This window comes from Arxiozyma heterogenica, assembly GCF_036370985.1.
Source record: "Arxiozyma heterogenica strain weizmannii chromosome Unknown scaffold_9, whole genome shotgun sequence".
NCBI lineage: Eukaryota > Fungi > Ascomycota > Saccharomycetes > Saccharomycetales > Saccharomycetaceae > Arxiozyma > Arxiozyma heterogenica.
The window spans coordinates 564784-577329 of NW_027042662.1; the positions used below are offsets into that span (position 1 = coordinate 564784).

At 31.3% G+C, this 12546-nt stretch overlaps 8 protein-coding genes across 8 annotated transcripts; 3 read left to right on the plus strand and 5 right to left on the minus strand.

Moving 5' to 3' along the window:
• Positions 1 to 573: 573 nt before the first annotated feature.
• Positions 574 to 2868, minus strand: SPT10 (Spt10p; the record flags this gene model as incomplete). Its single annotated transcript, XM_064861714.1, has 1 exon — positions 574 to 2868. The coding sequence occupies one exon, from the start codon at positions 2866 to 2868 to the stop codon at positions 574 to 576; it is 2295 nt and encodes a 764-aa protein (XP_064716669.1).
• A 637-nt stretch (positions 2869 to 3505) lies between these two features.
• NIT2 (putative hydrolase) lies at positions 3506 to 4450 on the plus strand (the record flags this gene model as incomplete). Its single annotated transcript, XM_064861715.1, has 1 exon — positions 3506 to 4450. One exon carries the CDS (start codon positions 3506 to 3508, stop codon positions 4448 to 4450), a length of 945 nt encoding a protein of 314 aa, XP_064716670.1.
• A 274-nt stretch (positions 4451 to 4724) lies between these two features.
• GCD14 (tRNA 1-methyladenosine methyltransferase subunit GCD14) lies at positions 4725 to 5888 on the minus strand (the record flags this gene model as incomplete). The annotated part of the gene is made up of 1 exon (XM_064861716.1): positions 4725 to 5888. The coding sequence occupies one exon, from the start codon at positions 5886 to 5888 to the stop codon at positions 4725 to 4727; it is 1164 nt and encodes a 387-aa protein (XP_064716671.1).
• A 526-nt stretch (positions 5889 to 6414) lies between these two features.
• Positions 6415 to 6951, minus strand: LSM1 (Lsm1p; the record flags this gene model as incomplete). Its single annotated transcript, XM_064861717.1, has 1 exon — positions 6415 to 6951. The coding sequence occupies one exon, from the start codon at positions 6949 to 6951 to the stop codon at positions 6415 to 6417; it is 537 nt and encodes a 178-aa protein (XP_064716672.1).
• Positions 6952 to 7466: 515 nt separating this feature from the next.
• On the minus strand, positions 7467 to 9026 carry MTC1 (DUF5427 domain-containing protein MTC1; the record flags this gene model as incomplete). Its single annotated transcript, XM_064861718.1, has 1 exon — positions 7467 to 9026. One exon carries the CDS (start codon positions 9024 to 9026, stop codon positions 7467 to 7469), a length of 1560 nt encoding a protein of 519 aa, XP_064716673.1.
• Positions 9027 to 9651: 625 nt separating this feature from the next.
• On the plus strand, positions 9652 to 10194 carry ALB1 (Alb1p; the record flags this gene model as incomplete). Its single annotated transcript, XM_064861719.1, has 1 exon — positions 9652 to 10194. One exon carries the CDS (start codon positions 9652 to 9654, stop codon positions 10192 to 10194), a length of 543 nt encoding a protein of 180 aa, XP_064716674.1.
• Positions 10195 to 10335: 141 nt separating this feature from the next.
• RPE1 (ribulose-phosphate 3-epimerase RPE1) lies at positions 10336 to 11043 on the minus strand (the record flags this gene model as incomplete). Its single annotated transcript, XM_064861720.1, has 1 exon — positions 10336 to 11043. One exon carries the CDS (start codon positions 11041 to 11043, stop codon positions 10336 to 10338), a length of 708 nt encoding a protein of 235 aa, XP_064716675.1.
• Positions 11044 to 11989: 946 nt separating this feature from the next.
• On the plus strand, positions 11990 to 12442 carry PWA37_005270 (uncharacterized protein; the record flags this gene model as incomplete). Its single annotated transcript, XM_064861721.1, has 1 exon — positions 11990 to 12442. One exon carries the CDS (start codon positions 11990 to 11992, stop codon positions 12440 to 12442), a length of 453 nt encoding a protein of 150 aa, XP_064716676.1.
• Between the last annotated feature and the right edge of the window lie 104 nt (positions 12443 to 12546).

Sequence of the window (12546 nt, forward strand, 5' to 3'; positions counted from 1 at the left end):
AAATAAAAGTTATACTCCCCCATACCTGCAACATAATATCATACTATCCTATAACTTTTTTTCCTTCCGAGATTAGGAAACACTCTAATGAAAGAATAAATTTAGTTTATTCTACCTTTTAATGGTGATTTCATCAATTTTATCCATTATATTAATTTTTTTTTTGAATCAAGTATACAAAGAATCACTCATTATTCCTTTATCTTACCTTAGAACACTCGATAATGCAAGAAAGTGCATTATGATGGCTTCACTACCACATATTCTTGTATGTGTTTTTTTAAAAAAAAACCGTCCCATAATAATCCTTCGAAAAATTTCCATGTTTGTAAAATACCTTTTCCTAAACCTTAAATAACTAAATAACAAAATGAATTATATTTTAAGATGCAATATATTTAATCTTAAATATCAAATAGTGCTATTCAAGTGATATTCAAAAACAGCATCTCTAGAAATGTGTTAATAGTTGGAAAGGTATTGTACTCTCACCTTTCATTAAACTTAATATGCATATAACTATATTTACACTTACTTCTTTATCCATATTCGTATTTATAAATAATCTACCTATTAACGCCGTATATTAGAATGAAAATTTAAGTCTTCATCACCAAGATTTTGCAAACTTTGTAATTCGTGCTCAATGGACAATTCTTCAAACTGATCAGCAAAATTTTCTCCATTTTCCCCTCTTTCTTCATATTCATATTCATCATCATCGTCATCATCGTCTTCTCTTCCTGTAGCACTTGTTGCATCTGGTTCTTCATAATCTTCATCCTCTTCTTCTAAATAGTCATCTCCAAAATCAAATATTAATGGAATGTTTGTAACATTATTATAACCATCACTTCCACTATGATTATCACTATTATAGTTAGTATTATCATTATGTCGGGATTTTGATACCAAATTTAAAGCTTCTATCACATTTGGATCTAAATGTAGAATATTATTGTTATGATTACTATGATTGTGATTGTGACTGTGACTGTTATTATTACCTTTTTCATAATGAGTATACTGATCATTCTTATTATTATTATTGCTGTTGTTATCGATAGTTGATGTTAAAGATATCTCCTTAAATTCATACATTGTGTTTGGTGCATGGTTATAATTTGAATCTTTACTTATTGTCCTCCTTCTTTTCTTCATTTCCTCTTCCTCCACTATCTTATTTAACTGTCTCATATTCATATTAATGGTGTCTTCAATACTAAAGTTAGCATTTTCACCATTGTTATTGCCTCCATTGCTACTGTGACTGTTAGAGCTATTATTTTGTATTGAAAATCCTAAACTACCAGCACCTTGTTTAGCCAGTAAGCCATGTTGAACAGCAGATTCATAAGTTCTCTTTCTATTGACATTACTGTTATGATTAATACTATTAGTATCAATAGAAGTAGTACCAGGAATAAAACCAGACAAGTGGTCTGGTGGGGTTGCTGTGTTTGCTGCTGTCAATGAAACATTAAGGTCATTCTTAGTATTTCTGTTAACATCATCCTCTTGTTTATCTTTTGGTGTGGGCCCATCATAATTACCTTGTGGTTGTGCACTATTGACATTTTGCACAATTTCTATTAAATTGATTAATTTATCATCTGCATCTCGCTGGCCTTCTTGTGATATATAATTACTTATTTTATTTATATGAACCAAATCTTGTGCCTTAATACTGTGATAAGGTAACATATGTGCCTGTTTAACATTATCATTTGATGTTACAATAACCCCCGTATCATCTGAAAATCTAGATTTACATCTATCACATTGTGATGTGGCTTCCAACACTGTATTTTTAATACCATTCCAATGATAGCGTTTAGAAATTTTAGCAGTTACTTTATTCACTCCTGCATGTTCTAAACAATGTTCCTCAATAGCAATTCGTCTCTGTTTAACTGGATCATACACAACCTCTTTCCCCTTAAACATTATCTTACCATTCTCCAAAGTATGTTTTTTACTATGCATACGGATTCGGGCCTTCTCAGTCTTGTCACAATTCTTTGGATATTTCTTATGTTCCATATAATATAACATTCTTTCATACTTAGCAATAACATTATTCTTGTCATGTCCCTTAAACATTTCTATACTCTTTGTGATACTGGTTAGTTCCTTCTCATATATAAATGAATCAATAGGTATGTCATACCCCTTTAAAATACCTGATGACGGTAACATCCCAACTCTTTTGAAATTTAACTCCTCCAATATACATCGCATTCCAACATTAGTACCATACACCAAAGGAAAATATGCTGAAGTGAAACCCAGATGAGTGGCCCATTCTAAAAAAGTTTCCACCAGAGTTTTACCAATACCTTTCCCTCTGATCCCTGCATTAACCAAAAAATATCCAGTAGATATATGTGATGAACGTCCGGGATAGGCAGGTTGCAATGAAAATACTCCTAAACATTGTTTCTCCCACTGAATATTCAAATTTAAATTCCTATTATTTTTACGTGATATGTATTGACCCGTATGTTTCATTGTTTCTACTTTGGTTCCATAGTTATTATCAATATCACTTTGATCGTTCGGTACACTGTAATCCAATTCAGGTATTTCACCAAGAACCATAATACAAAGGTGACCATCTTTGTGAAACCAAATATCTTTGAATTCTCTTTCATTTAACGTCTCATAATATGGAAAACTAACACCTTTTACTATCTCCATATTAAATTCATCTAGTATAAATGATAATAATCCTTTGGGAAATAAGGCAGGATCACTCGGTATAGGGTACATTGTGGCAATAGTTTCATCGTCTTTTAATAATATTGTATGAGGTTGCAAGGGTGTATATAATCCGTCCATATCTTCAACATTACTATTAGAAACCATCTTAAGTTATAATATATCAGACAGTATGAATGCCTGTAAACTTCTTTATAAATTTTGTCTTTCCTTTTATTAAATTTGTATGTAATATAAATACCTATAGGGAAAAAACCGTGAAATGAGTATATGTGTTGATTCTTTCTCTTAATGATGAACTTTCACACTTTAATAAAAACGCCCTTGAATATTCTGTATCCAATACAAAAAGCTAAATATATGATTCCCCAAAGATCGGAATTTTCCAACTCCAAATACTGTTAGTTGAAGCAAGGTGAAATCGATTAATTGTATATCTTTTCAACTTTCCCCAATATTCAAATGACAGATTTTTATCAATAGTTATATTCTTACGTAAGCTGTTCGGACTGTTTTTTTTAAGTATTTTCATATTGCCGATGATGCTTAAAATCTTATTATACACTTTCAGACACCTTATATTCTATAATAATAGCTTACGTTAAACTAATAAAAAAGATAAGAACTTGATAGCTCTTATACTGTAGAGAACTGCAACAACGATGATACAAATATACCTTACAAGCTAATAACTATTCATTGTACAGAGATAGAAATACCGAAAGTCAAAAAAGAAAACACACACACAAACACACAAAGATAAACAGATCGTAAAGTGACTTCAATGAATAAAATAGCAATCGGGCAATTATGCTCTTCCGCTAATTTGAAGGCTAATTTAGATACTGTAATAAGACTAATAAGTGAAGCAATTGATAATGATGTTAAAGTAATTTTTTTTCCTGAAGCAAGCGATTATATTGCCCAAAATTCTCTTCATTCCAAATATTTAGTTCAAAAGAGTCCTGAATTTGTAACGAAATTACAGAAAAGTATCAGGAACTTAGTTCTACAAAAAGGGAAACCAATTGATGTGTCAATTGGTGTCCATTTACCAATATCTACGAACGAATCTTCTATTTATGATAAGAACCACATCAAAAACGATGATAGAGTACGTAATATGTTATTATACATCAATCATAAAGGTGAAATAATCGACCGATATCAAAAATTACATCTTTTTGATGTAGATATACCCAATGGTCCCATATTAAAAGAATCAGAATCTGTCCAACCTGGTAAACATTTACCAAATATCATTGATACACCCGTTGGGAAATTGGGGAGTGCAATATGTTACGATATAAGGTTCCCTGAATTATCTTTGAAGTTAAGATCCACAGGAAGCGAGATAATTTGTTTCCCAAGTGCATTTACTATGAAGACAGGTAAAGCACATTGGGAACTATTAGCACGTGCTAGAGCCATTGATACACAATGTTATATAGTAATGCCTGGTCAAGATGGAATTCACAATACCAATGATCCAAAATGGTCCAACTTAAATAAGAATATGACAACTTCAACAATAGCAGAAAATATAATACAACGGCAATCATGGGGCCACTCAATGATAGTAGATCCATGGGGCACTGTTATAGCCAAAGCAGACCCAGATATTCAAGGTCCACAGCTGATCTTTGCTGATGTAGATCACCAAGTATTGAGGGAAATTAGAATGAAAATGCCTCTTTGGCAGCAACGTAGAAAAGATATATTTATGTGAAGTGACAGGCTAGTGAGATTTTACTCACCCTAATAAGGACACATAAAAAAACAATGATTTCATTTTTTCTTCTTTTTCCACTTTCCATTATATAACGACATAAATATATAAGTACATCTGGAGTATATGCCTATATTATCGATACAATTGTCTTCTGGTAGTTTATTACCAGATAAAATATTAAAATAGGGCAAATATAAAGATAAAGATGATGCAAAACATAAAAAAAATAAAAGAAGAAACCAACATATCAGCCAGTCATGATATAATATATTCAATTTTTTCCCTCTTTAACACTATTGTTTCGAATAGTTTGCAGCATTTCTTGAACGTATTTTTCATCTCTAGTATTAGTAATAATTTTAGATGCAAACGTCAAATACGATGTATGCGATTTGATTTCATTTTCTACTTTAGTGACTTGTTTCCACTTATAATTCTCGTCACCTTCTTTAACTCTTGATCCTTTACCAAATGGATTAAATTTTGCCTTTTCGGTCAACGGTCTGTGAATCTTCATTTCATTTTCTTTTTCATCTGGGCTCATATCATCAATTATTTGAGAACGTCTTTTGACACCTTCCAGTTTACGTTTTTTTATATCTTTTAACCTACCAAGAGCATCATCTAGAGTCCTTACCATTTGCCTTCTACTTTCATATCTCTTCCCCTGAATTTCCACCATTTGAATATTATTCCATCCATATCTATTCATTGCTTCAATAGTTTTATCAACTTGTTCAATACAAGGTGAAAAACAACAAAGTTCAACCTTTTCATCCCTTGATATAACTCCATCTAAATGTGGTATAACCTCCCATGGCGCAGGCAAATCCAAGAAGATTGCATTTGCATCCAATATAATCTTATCTTGCGGTGATTTAAAATTATATGACGTTTCGTCTCCTAATTTAATTTGGAACCCGTCTTTACCTACATCTCTGTGGGTAATTATGACATTTTCATCCAATAACCCATGTCTCTTAAATTCATCCATTGCTTGTTGATATCTAACTTCATGGAATTCAAAAGTGTATAACTGCTTAACAGACCTTGCAAAAGCGTGTGAAAAGGAACCTGACCCAGTACCAGCCTCAATAACTTTACTCTTAAATGGATTGCAATTCATCCTCTGCATGATATAAGAAGAATCTGGAGTGTAAACAATCTGTGTTCTGTGTGGTAATGAATTTGTCCATAATTCAGGAGTTGGTTGTAAAACATGAATAAATGCAAATCTTTTCGACCCTTTAGTCTGAATACCTATTTGAGATCCATAAGGTTTCCCAATCATATCCTTATGCGGGAAAGAACCATACCTTGTATTTAATACAGCTTTTGAATCAAGAGTTATTGGTTTGATCAGGTCTCTTGTAATCCAAACCAAAGCAAAATCACCTTCTTGTATTATATCTTTATATTCTGTAAAATCGGACATGTTCTTCCTCTATTGAATGACCAATTAGCTTAAACTGTATTAAATGAAAAACAAAGAGGAAAGAAACTAATCATAATAGTGAATTAAACTCTATAAAAGTATATATGCTTGGATAATACGCTTATTTACACAGATTTAATGCGATGAGATGACATCTTCAATGAAAAAAATTGGAGAGTCTTATATTTTTTTTTTTTTAAATACCCAGAATTGAAGTTTTTTTTTTCTTTTGCTTATCCTAAAGACATATGTCTAAAGAAGCAAGCAGAGTAAAAATGTATATATACAATAAATACGTTAATGATAAAGATCCTATTCGGTCATTTAAGTAGATCATGTAATCAACATAACACCACTCCCCACTAAAAACAAAGTTATAAGCCTCTCGTATAGATCTTAATCGTTACTAGCACTAATCTTACTAAGTCGTAAACATGATTCTATTAAATTTTTATTTTTAACAAATACCAATTATACATATATACATACATACATATATATACATATATGAGTTTCAATTTATACATTAATACATGTCTGATTTGTAAAAATCATGTGTTAGACCGTAACGAGCATATTCCTTTGTCTTTTGTGTTTCTCTTTTAAATCTATTATTATCGTTAATCTTTTTAATGGTCTCACCGTCCTTAAAAGGTATACGTTCCATAGATTCTAATGGTTGATCTTCTTTGTCAATATCTATTTCTCCTAACATAACAACATTTTCTCCTCTAATCATAAATATACCACGATCTTCTTCGCAATACTGATTCTTTTCTGTTATATATATTCTTTCTACACAATGTTGCAGGATTAAATTCGCGTACTGATCAAATGTTCTAAGTACACCAAACAATAATCTACCATCTCTCAGTAACACAAAGATCTTTCTATCCACAGAACTAACAATTGCTGCTGTAGTAGTAAAATTATATTGATCTAAATATAAATCTGCTTCACCTTCAGTAATTTTTTTAGATTGTTGTTTTTCTTTCTTAACTTGAGATTGAAAATGCTCTTGTTGTTGTTGTTGCTGTTGCTGTGGCTCGATTGTTGTAGACATATTTTATTTTTCACTTAATCTAAATCACACTTTTGATATCAATCCGACTTCAATTAAAACATAAGAAATAATACAGCAATATAACTATTAATTTGGTGTCTTTAGAATAATATTAACACCACTATAGACAAAATGTTGATCACATATATAGACAGGATATACAGATATTGTCTCAATTTTATATATATTGTAACAGTGGACACATTCAATCTCTATTCCATTATATGTAGATTTTTTTCAAAAGTCTCAATTCCAATTTTTCTTTTTCTTTTTCTTTTTCTTTATTCAAATTCCTTTCATAGAGTTCATTTATGAGAAACTAAAACTTGAAGAACAGGAAGATACTGCCATACATACATAGTTCATGTATATGTATGTATTCTAACTCCATGTGCATATACATTTAGATAAGAACTCGTAAATAAATAGAAAAAAAAGGTTATAATAAAAAGAAAGGAAAAAGCTTTTTATAATTAATATATATCTATGTATATATCTTGACTCTACTATATATTTCAGAATCCCATTCTTTCAATAACATAATTTTGAGCTACAACACCAATTACCAATGCTATACCATCTTCAATCCATTGTTGGACCCATTCACTTGGATCTACTATTATTTCCTCATCACCATCGTCACCATTGTATTTAGAATCATCATCATCATCATCACTCTTATTCTTTTTATTATCTTCTGAATTACCCTTCTCAACAGCGACAGTTTGAATCTTTGAACCTTGTAACCAATGTAACCATTTTAATGGGAAACTTTGTGATCTTGCAATACATGTAATATCATTGGAAATATCCTTTAGTACCACAGTGAAATGAAAATTATTTGGACTTGTAGTGTCAATTGTCTTAATAATTTCATCATTACTATCATCATTAGCATTAGAATCAGCATTGTTACTATGACTGGTTGATGGTATAGAAATAGGTAAAATTGAAATAAAGATATCACTAATATTATCGTTAATGTTGTTGTTATTGTTATTACTTACTTTTTGATCCTCTTGTTGTTGCTGAAGTATAGCTTCATGGGCTTTATTAAACAATTCGATTGAATTATCTAAGTTAGCAAAAGCTAACTTGTCACCATCATTAATTTTACCTTGAAACAGATTCAAATCAATTTTTTGTCTAAATTCATTAATACTATTACTAGAACTACTATTACTATTATTCTCATTTGCATGGCCATTAGAATCTACATTATTATTATAGTTTTTATTAACTGTGTTATTATTCGGTTTCCCCCATTCATCAACAAAAATTCTAATACCACCTTCAACTTGAGAGCTCATAACTTGATCGAATTTTTCCTCCACATAGTATTGCAAATAAGACAAATTAATTAAATCATGGACTAAATGGATACGAAGGACTTCTTCAGTATCACCAACTACGATTTTAGTCAAATTCTTAGTAATCTGATCAGTCAAACTTAACAAATTATTTGTATTCAGATTGTCTTTCAAGTTTGACAAGTTGACGACTGGTAACACAGCGTCATTTTCAATCAGTTTATCTCTGAATTGCGATGCTTGTTCTTGTGTCTTATTCCAGATCTTAGAAACTTTATCAGAGCCTGATTTTGACCACCAATTTGCGAATGATGTAATTGGATCATTAAGTGGGCTATCTTCTCTATCTTCCATGCCAGCATCATTTGATCTTTTATCCTTTAAAGAAGCGATACTGGCTGTATCATTAGCATTAGCTGTGTCATCAGCATCATGCTTTATTGGTTCTTTAACTGATGGACCTGCATTAGCATCAGTATCTGCTTTTTTCTTCTCCTTTTGAGTTATTTTATTTTTAGTATCAGAGCCATTATTATTTGTGCTCTTCTCTAATTCTTCTAAAAATTCCAAAATATCTTCTTTATTTTCATTTCCATTTGGACCCTCACCTGTTACCAAAGACCCATCTTGTTTATTAGCATCTTTTTGCTCAGAGCCACCAGCAGGGCTAGAAGTGTTAGTGAAACTGTTACTTTGTGGCAACGAGTCCAAAAACTCAAACACATCGTCTGCTTCAGTAGAAATTTTCTTCTTAGAATCTGACATCTATACAAGATAAACAAAATTAAACAAAGGAAAGAAAGGAAAAGGAAAAAGAAGAGAGAGAGAGAGAAAAAAAAAAAGGGGAACAGTTGTGAATGTTGCACTATTGCTTATAAAATTATTTTGTGGACTCGATTGTTGTTAATAGATATTATTAATATCTGTCAATCCAACTTTGCCCTCATATAGACTATACACACACAATTATAGATATTTTTGACTCTAAATTTTACTCTTTAATTCCTTAACTCTTAAACTCTTTTTGTATTCGATTACATTTCATTTCATTTGATTCTGTTTCTTCTTTCCTTATTTTCTATTTTTCTTTCTCCCTGTTTTCCCCTCCTTCGAGGCCAACGGAAAAGAAACAAAATAAAACAAAACAAAACAAAAATAAAGAGGACGAAAATTTTTCTGTCTGTTTCTTTCTTTTTTTTTTTTTGTTTTATAGAGAGAGATGCGATGAGCTTTTATATAATGGAGAGCATAACAACTGATAGATGTCCAAGTACATACAGAAGAGAGCAGCAGCAAGTTATCGTTTGATATAAGTGCATTAAGAAGAAGAAGAAGAACAGAAAAAGAGGGAACTATAAACTATAAACTAGAAGCAAAACGAAAATAAGATATGCCATCTAAGAATAGTATTAACAGACCGAAATTGACTACTAATTTGAAGAGCAAGGCTCAGAAAGCAGGGTTGAAAAGATCTCAAAGAGAACAAAGGGGTGATTTCAAACCAGCTAGATCAAGTGAACAATCTAAATCCGGTGAAATCAAATCCGTTGCATTGGATCTATATTTCCAAAATGAAAAAGGTAAAAACGATAGTGATGTTGTCGTAAAAAACGGCCCAATAACGAGAAAGACGTTATCTAAGAAACGTGCAAAGAAAATTGAAAGAAATTTGAAATATGCTCAACAGAGAAAGAAAGAGTTACAAATATTGACCGATTTACAAGCTAAAAAAGATAATGAAATGGATTTAGATCTTGATTCAATACGTAATAATAATAGTAATCGTAATAAGAACAAAATATTAAAAAAGAGTAAATTATCATTAATTAAAGATGCCATGTGGAATGTTCTAGAAGACACCCAATCTATAGGAAACTTATCATTATCTACTTCAGGCCAAGGTACAACACTTGGTGGTGCATGGTTCCCATGAAAGAACAGATCAATAAACAAACAAACAAGCGTAAGATTGCCAATCGTTTCTTAATTTCATACTATTATACATATATATGTGTATGTATGCATGTATAAAAGACCTCGATAGAAACTATTATTATTATTATTATTATTTTCTTCAGTCCAGTAAACCTTTATTTTCTAATTCCTTTCTAACTTCTTCCTTCATAAAAGAAATGACATCTGCAGGATCCTTTGCAGTGAAGACACTGGTACCAGCGACAATAACATTAGCACCTGCTTTGGCGGCATAAGGGATAGTTTCTTTTCCCAAACCACCATCGACTTGGATATTCAAATTTGGATACATGCGTCTTAGAGTCTCCACTTTGCTCATCATATCAGGCATGAATTTCTGTCCACCAAAACCAGGTTCCACGGTCATAACCAAAGCCATATCCAGAAATGGTGCTAGTTCGAATAGCACGTCCACTGGGGTGCCTGGTTTGATAGCGCAGGCGGCCTTGATACCAAAGGACTTGATCAGCTTAATCAGTTCCAATGGGTTCTTTGTTGTTTCGTAATGGAAAGTAAATTGATCGGCACCAGCTTTAACGAAGTCAGATACCCAGTTCTCTGGATTTTCCACCATCATGTGACAGTCAAAGAATGCTTTATGTTTTGCTGTTTGGTCGTTTGGACGACCCACTGATTTTCTCAAAGAGGTGATGATAGGCTGACCCAATGTGATATTTGGCACAAAGTGTCCGTCCATGACGTCGATATGCAACCAGTCGGCACCTGCATCGATGACCCTATGACAATCGCAACCTAAGTTGGCGAAATCTGATGCTAAGATAGATGGAGCAATAAGTGGTTTTACCATTTCTTTATTATTCTATTCTAATATTTTTCCTTTTCTTTCTTTTTTTATTTAAGTTCTTTCAACATACACACACACACATGCGCGCGCGTTCACGTATACACAAATGTTTTGTGTTTATCTATCTATCTACCTATATATATATATATATATAAGATTTATTGATTTTGTTGTTATGTATTACCTTCTCCTTCTTCCTTATCACAAAAGAAAGCAAACAAAAAAAGAAAAAAAAATTATAAGAATATGAATGCCATGACATATCTCTGAGCGCAAGAAGCAAGGCTGTGAAACAGTAAATGTGATCATTGTATAGTTCAAAGACTTTTATTCCGTCCACCTGTGCTATCTTTTATCAAATCGCCTTCTGCAAATTTCTCGAATCTTCAGCAACGGCCCTCGAGGAACGAAAAAAAGAAAAAAGAAAGAAAAAAAAAAACTGGAAAAGATAGCTAAAAACGGAAAAGAAATTTTCTCACGATCACCGAACAAAAAAAAAAAGAAAAAATAATCATTTAAAAATATATCTACCTTGGTTAAATTGAACAAGACCACTCCAAGTTTCCTTCTCTGTATATCCCACACGGATGAACAGGCAGTTGGATGGATGAGTGAATGAATAAATGGATGGATGGATGGATGGATGGGTACGTGATTTGATTAATTAATTATTAACGTCTTATTATCTATGCTTGCATTCGATTTATCACTAGTCTTAAATGATAACACCCACTTCTTTTCTTCACTTGCATTATCATTATTATTGTCATCTGCTCGTTGTCCTTCTTCCTTTCTTTGTTATGTTCAATATTGAAAGATTGAAATAATTTTGTAAAGATTCTGGTGCTATTTACCTTATTTATTTATTTATTTATTTATTTATTTTTTGATTTTATTATTATCTTTTATACTCATCAATAAACTCGTCTTCCATTATTCACTAGATATTATGAAAAGAGAGAGATCTGATTCCCTAAATAATAACTACATGGAAAATGATATAATACGACAATCATATTATAATCATAAGAATTTTTCTCCAATAACAACAAATGAAAAAGTTGATAATAGTAATGATATAGCAGTACGAGATGGTATAATATGTAATGAACCCCCATGTGAAAATAACTTCATCTTACTGGAATTTTATCCAAGTCACGTCGAAAATTATCATAATAATAGATGTAGCAAATGTAAACAAAATTTCATATCTAATCATATTCTGAATTTACATATTGATGAATGTCATAATCCATTTCTTAACGAATTCGATAATTTAAAATGTTTCGAAGTACACTGTAATGAAACTTTCGAAAATCATAATGAAAGAATTAAACATCTTATAAAAAAACACGATTATCCCTCATTTTTCGATTTTGATATGATTTTTAGTGGTTATTAATTAAAACAAGATAAAAGACTCGAAAGATAAAAAAAAAAAATTAGAAATAGATAAATTATATATATACTTTTATGTTTATTTTTACGTTTACGTTTATGTTTATG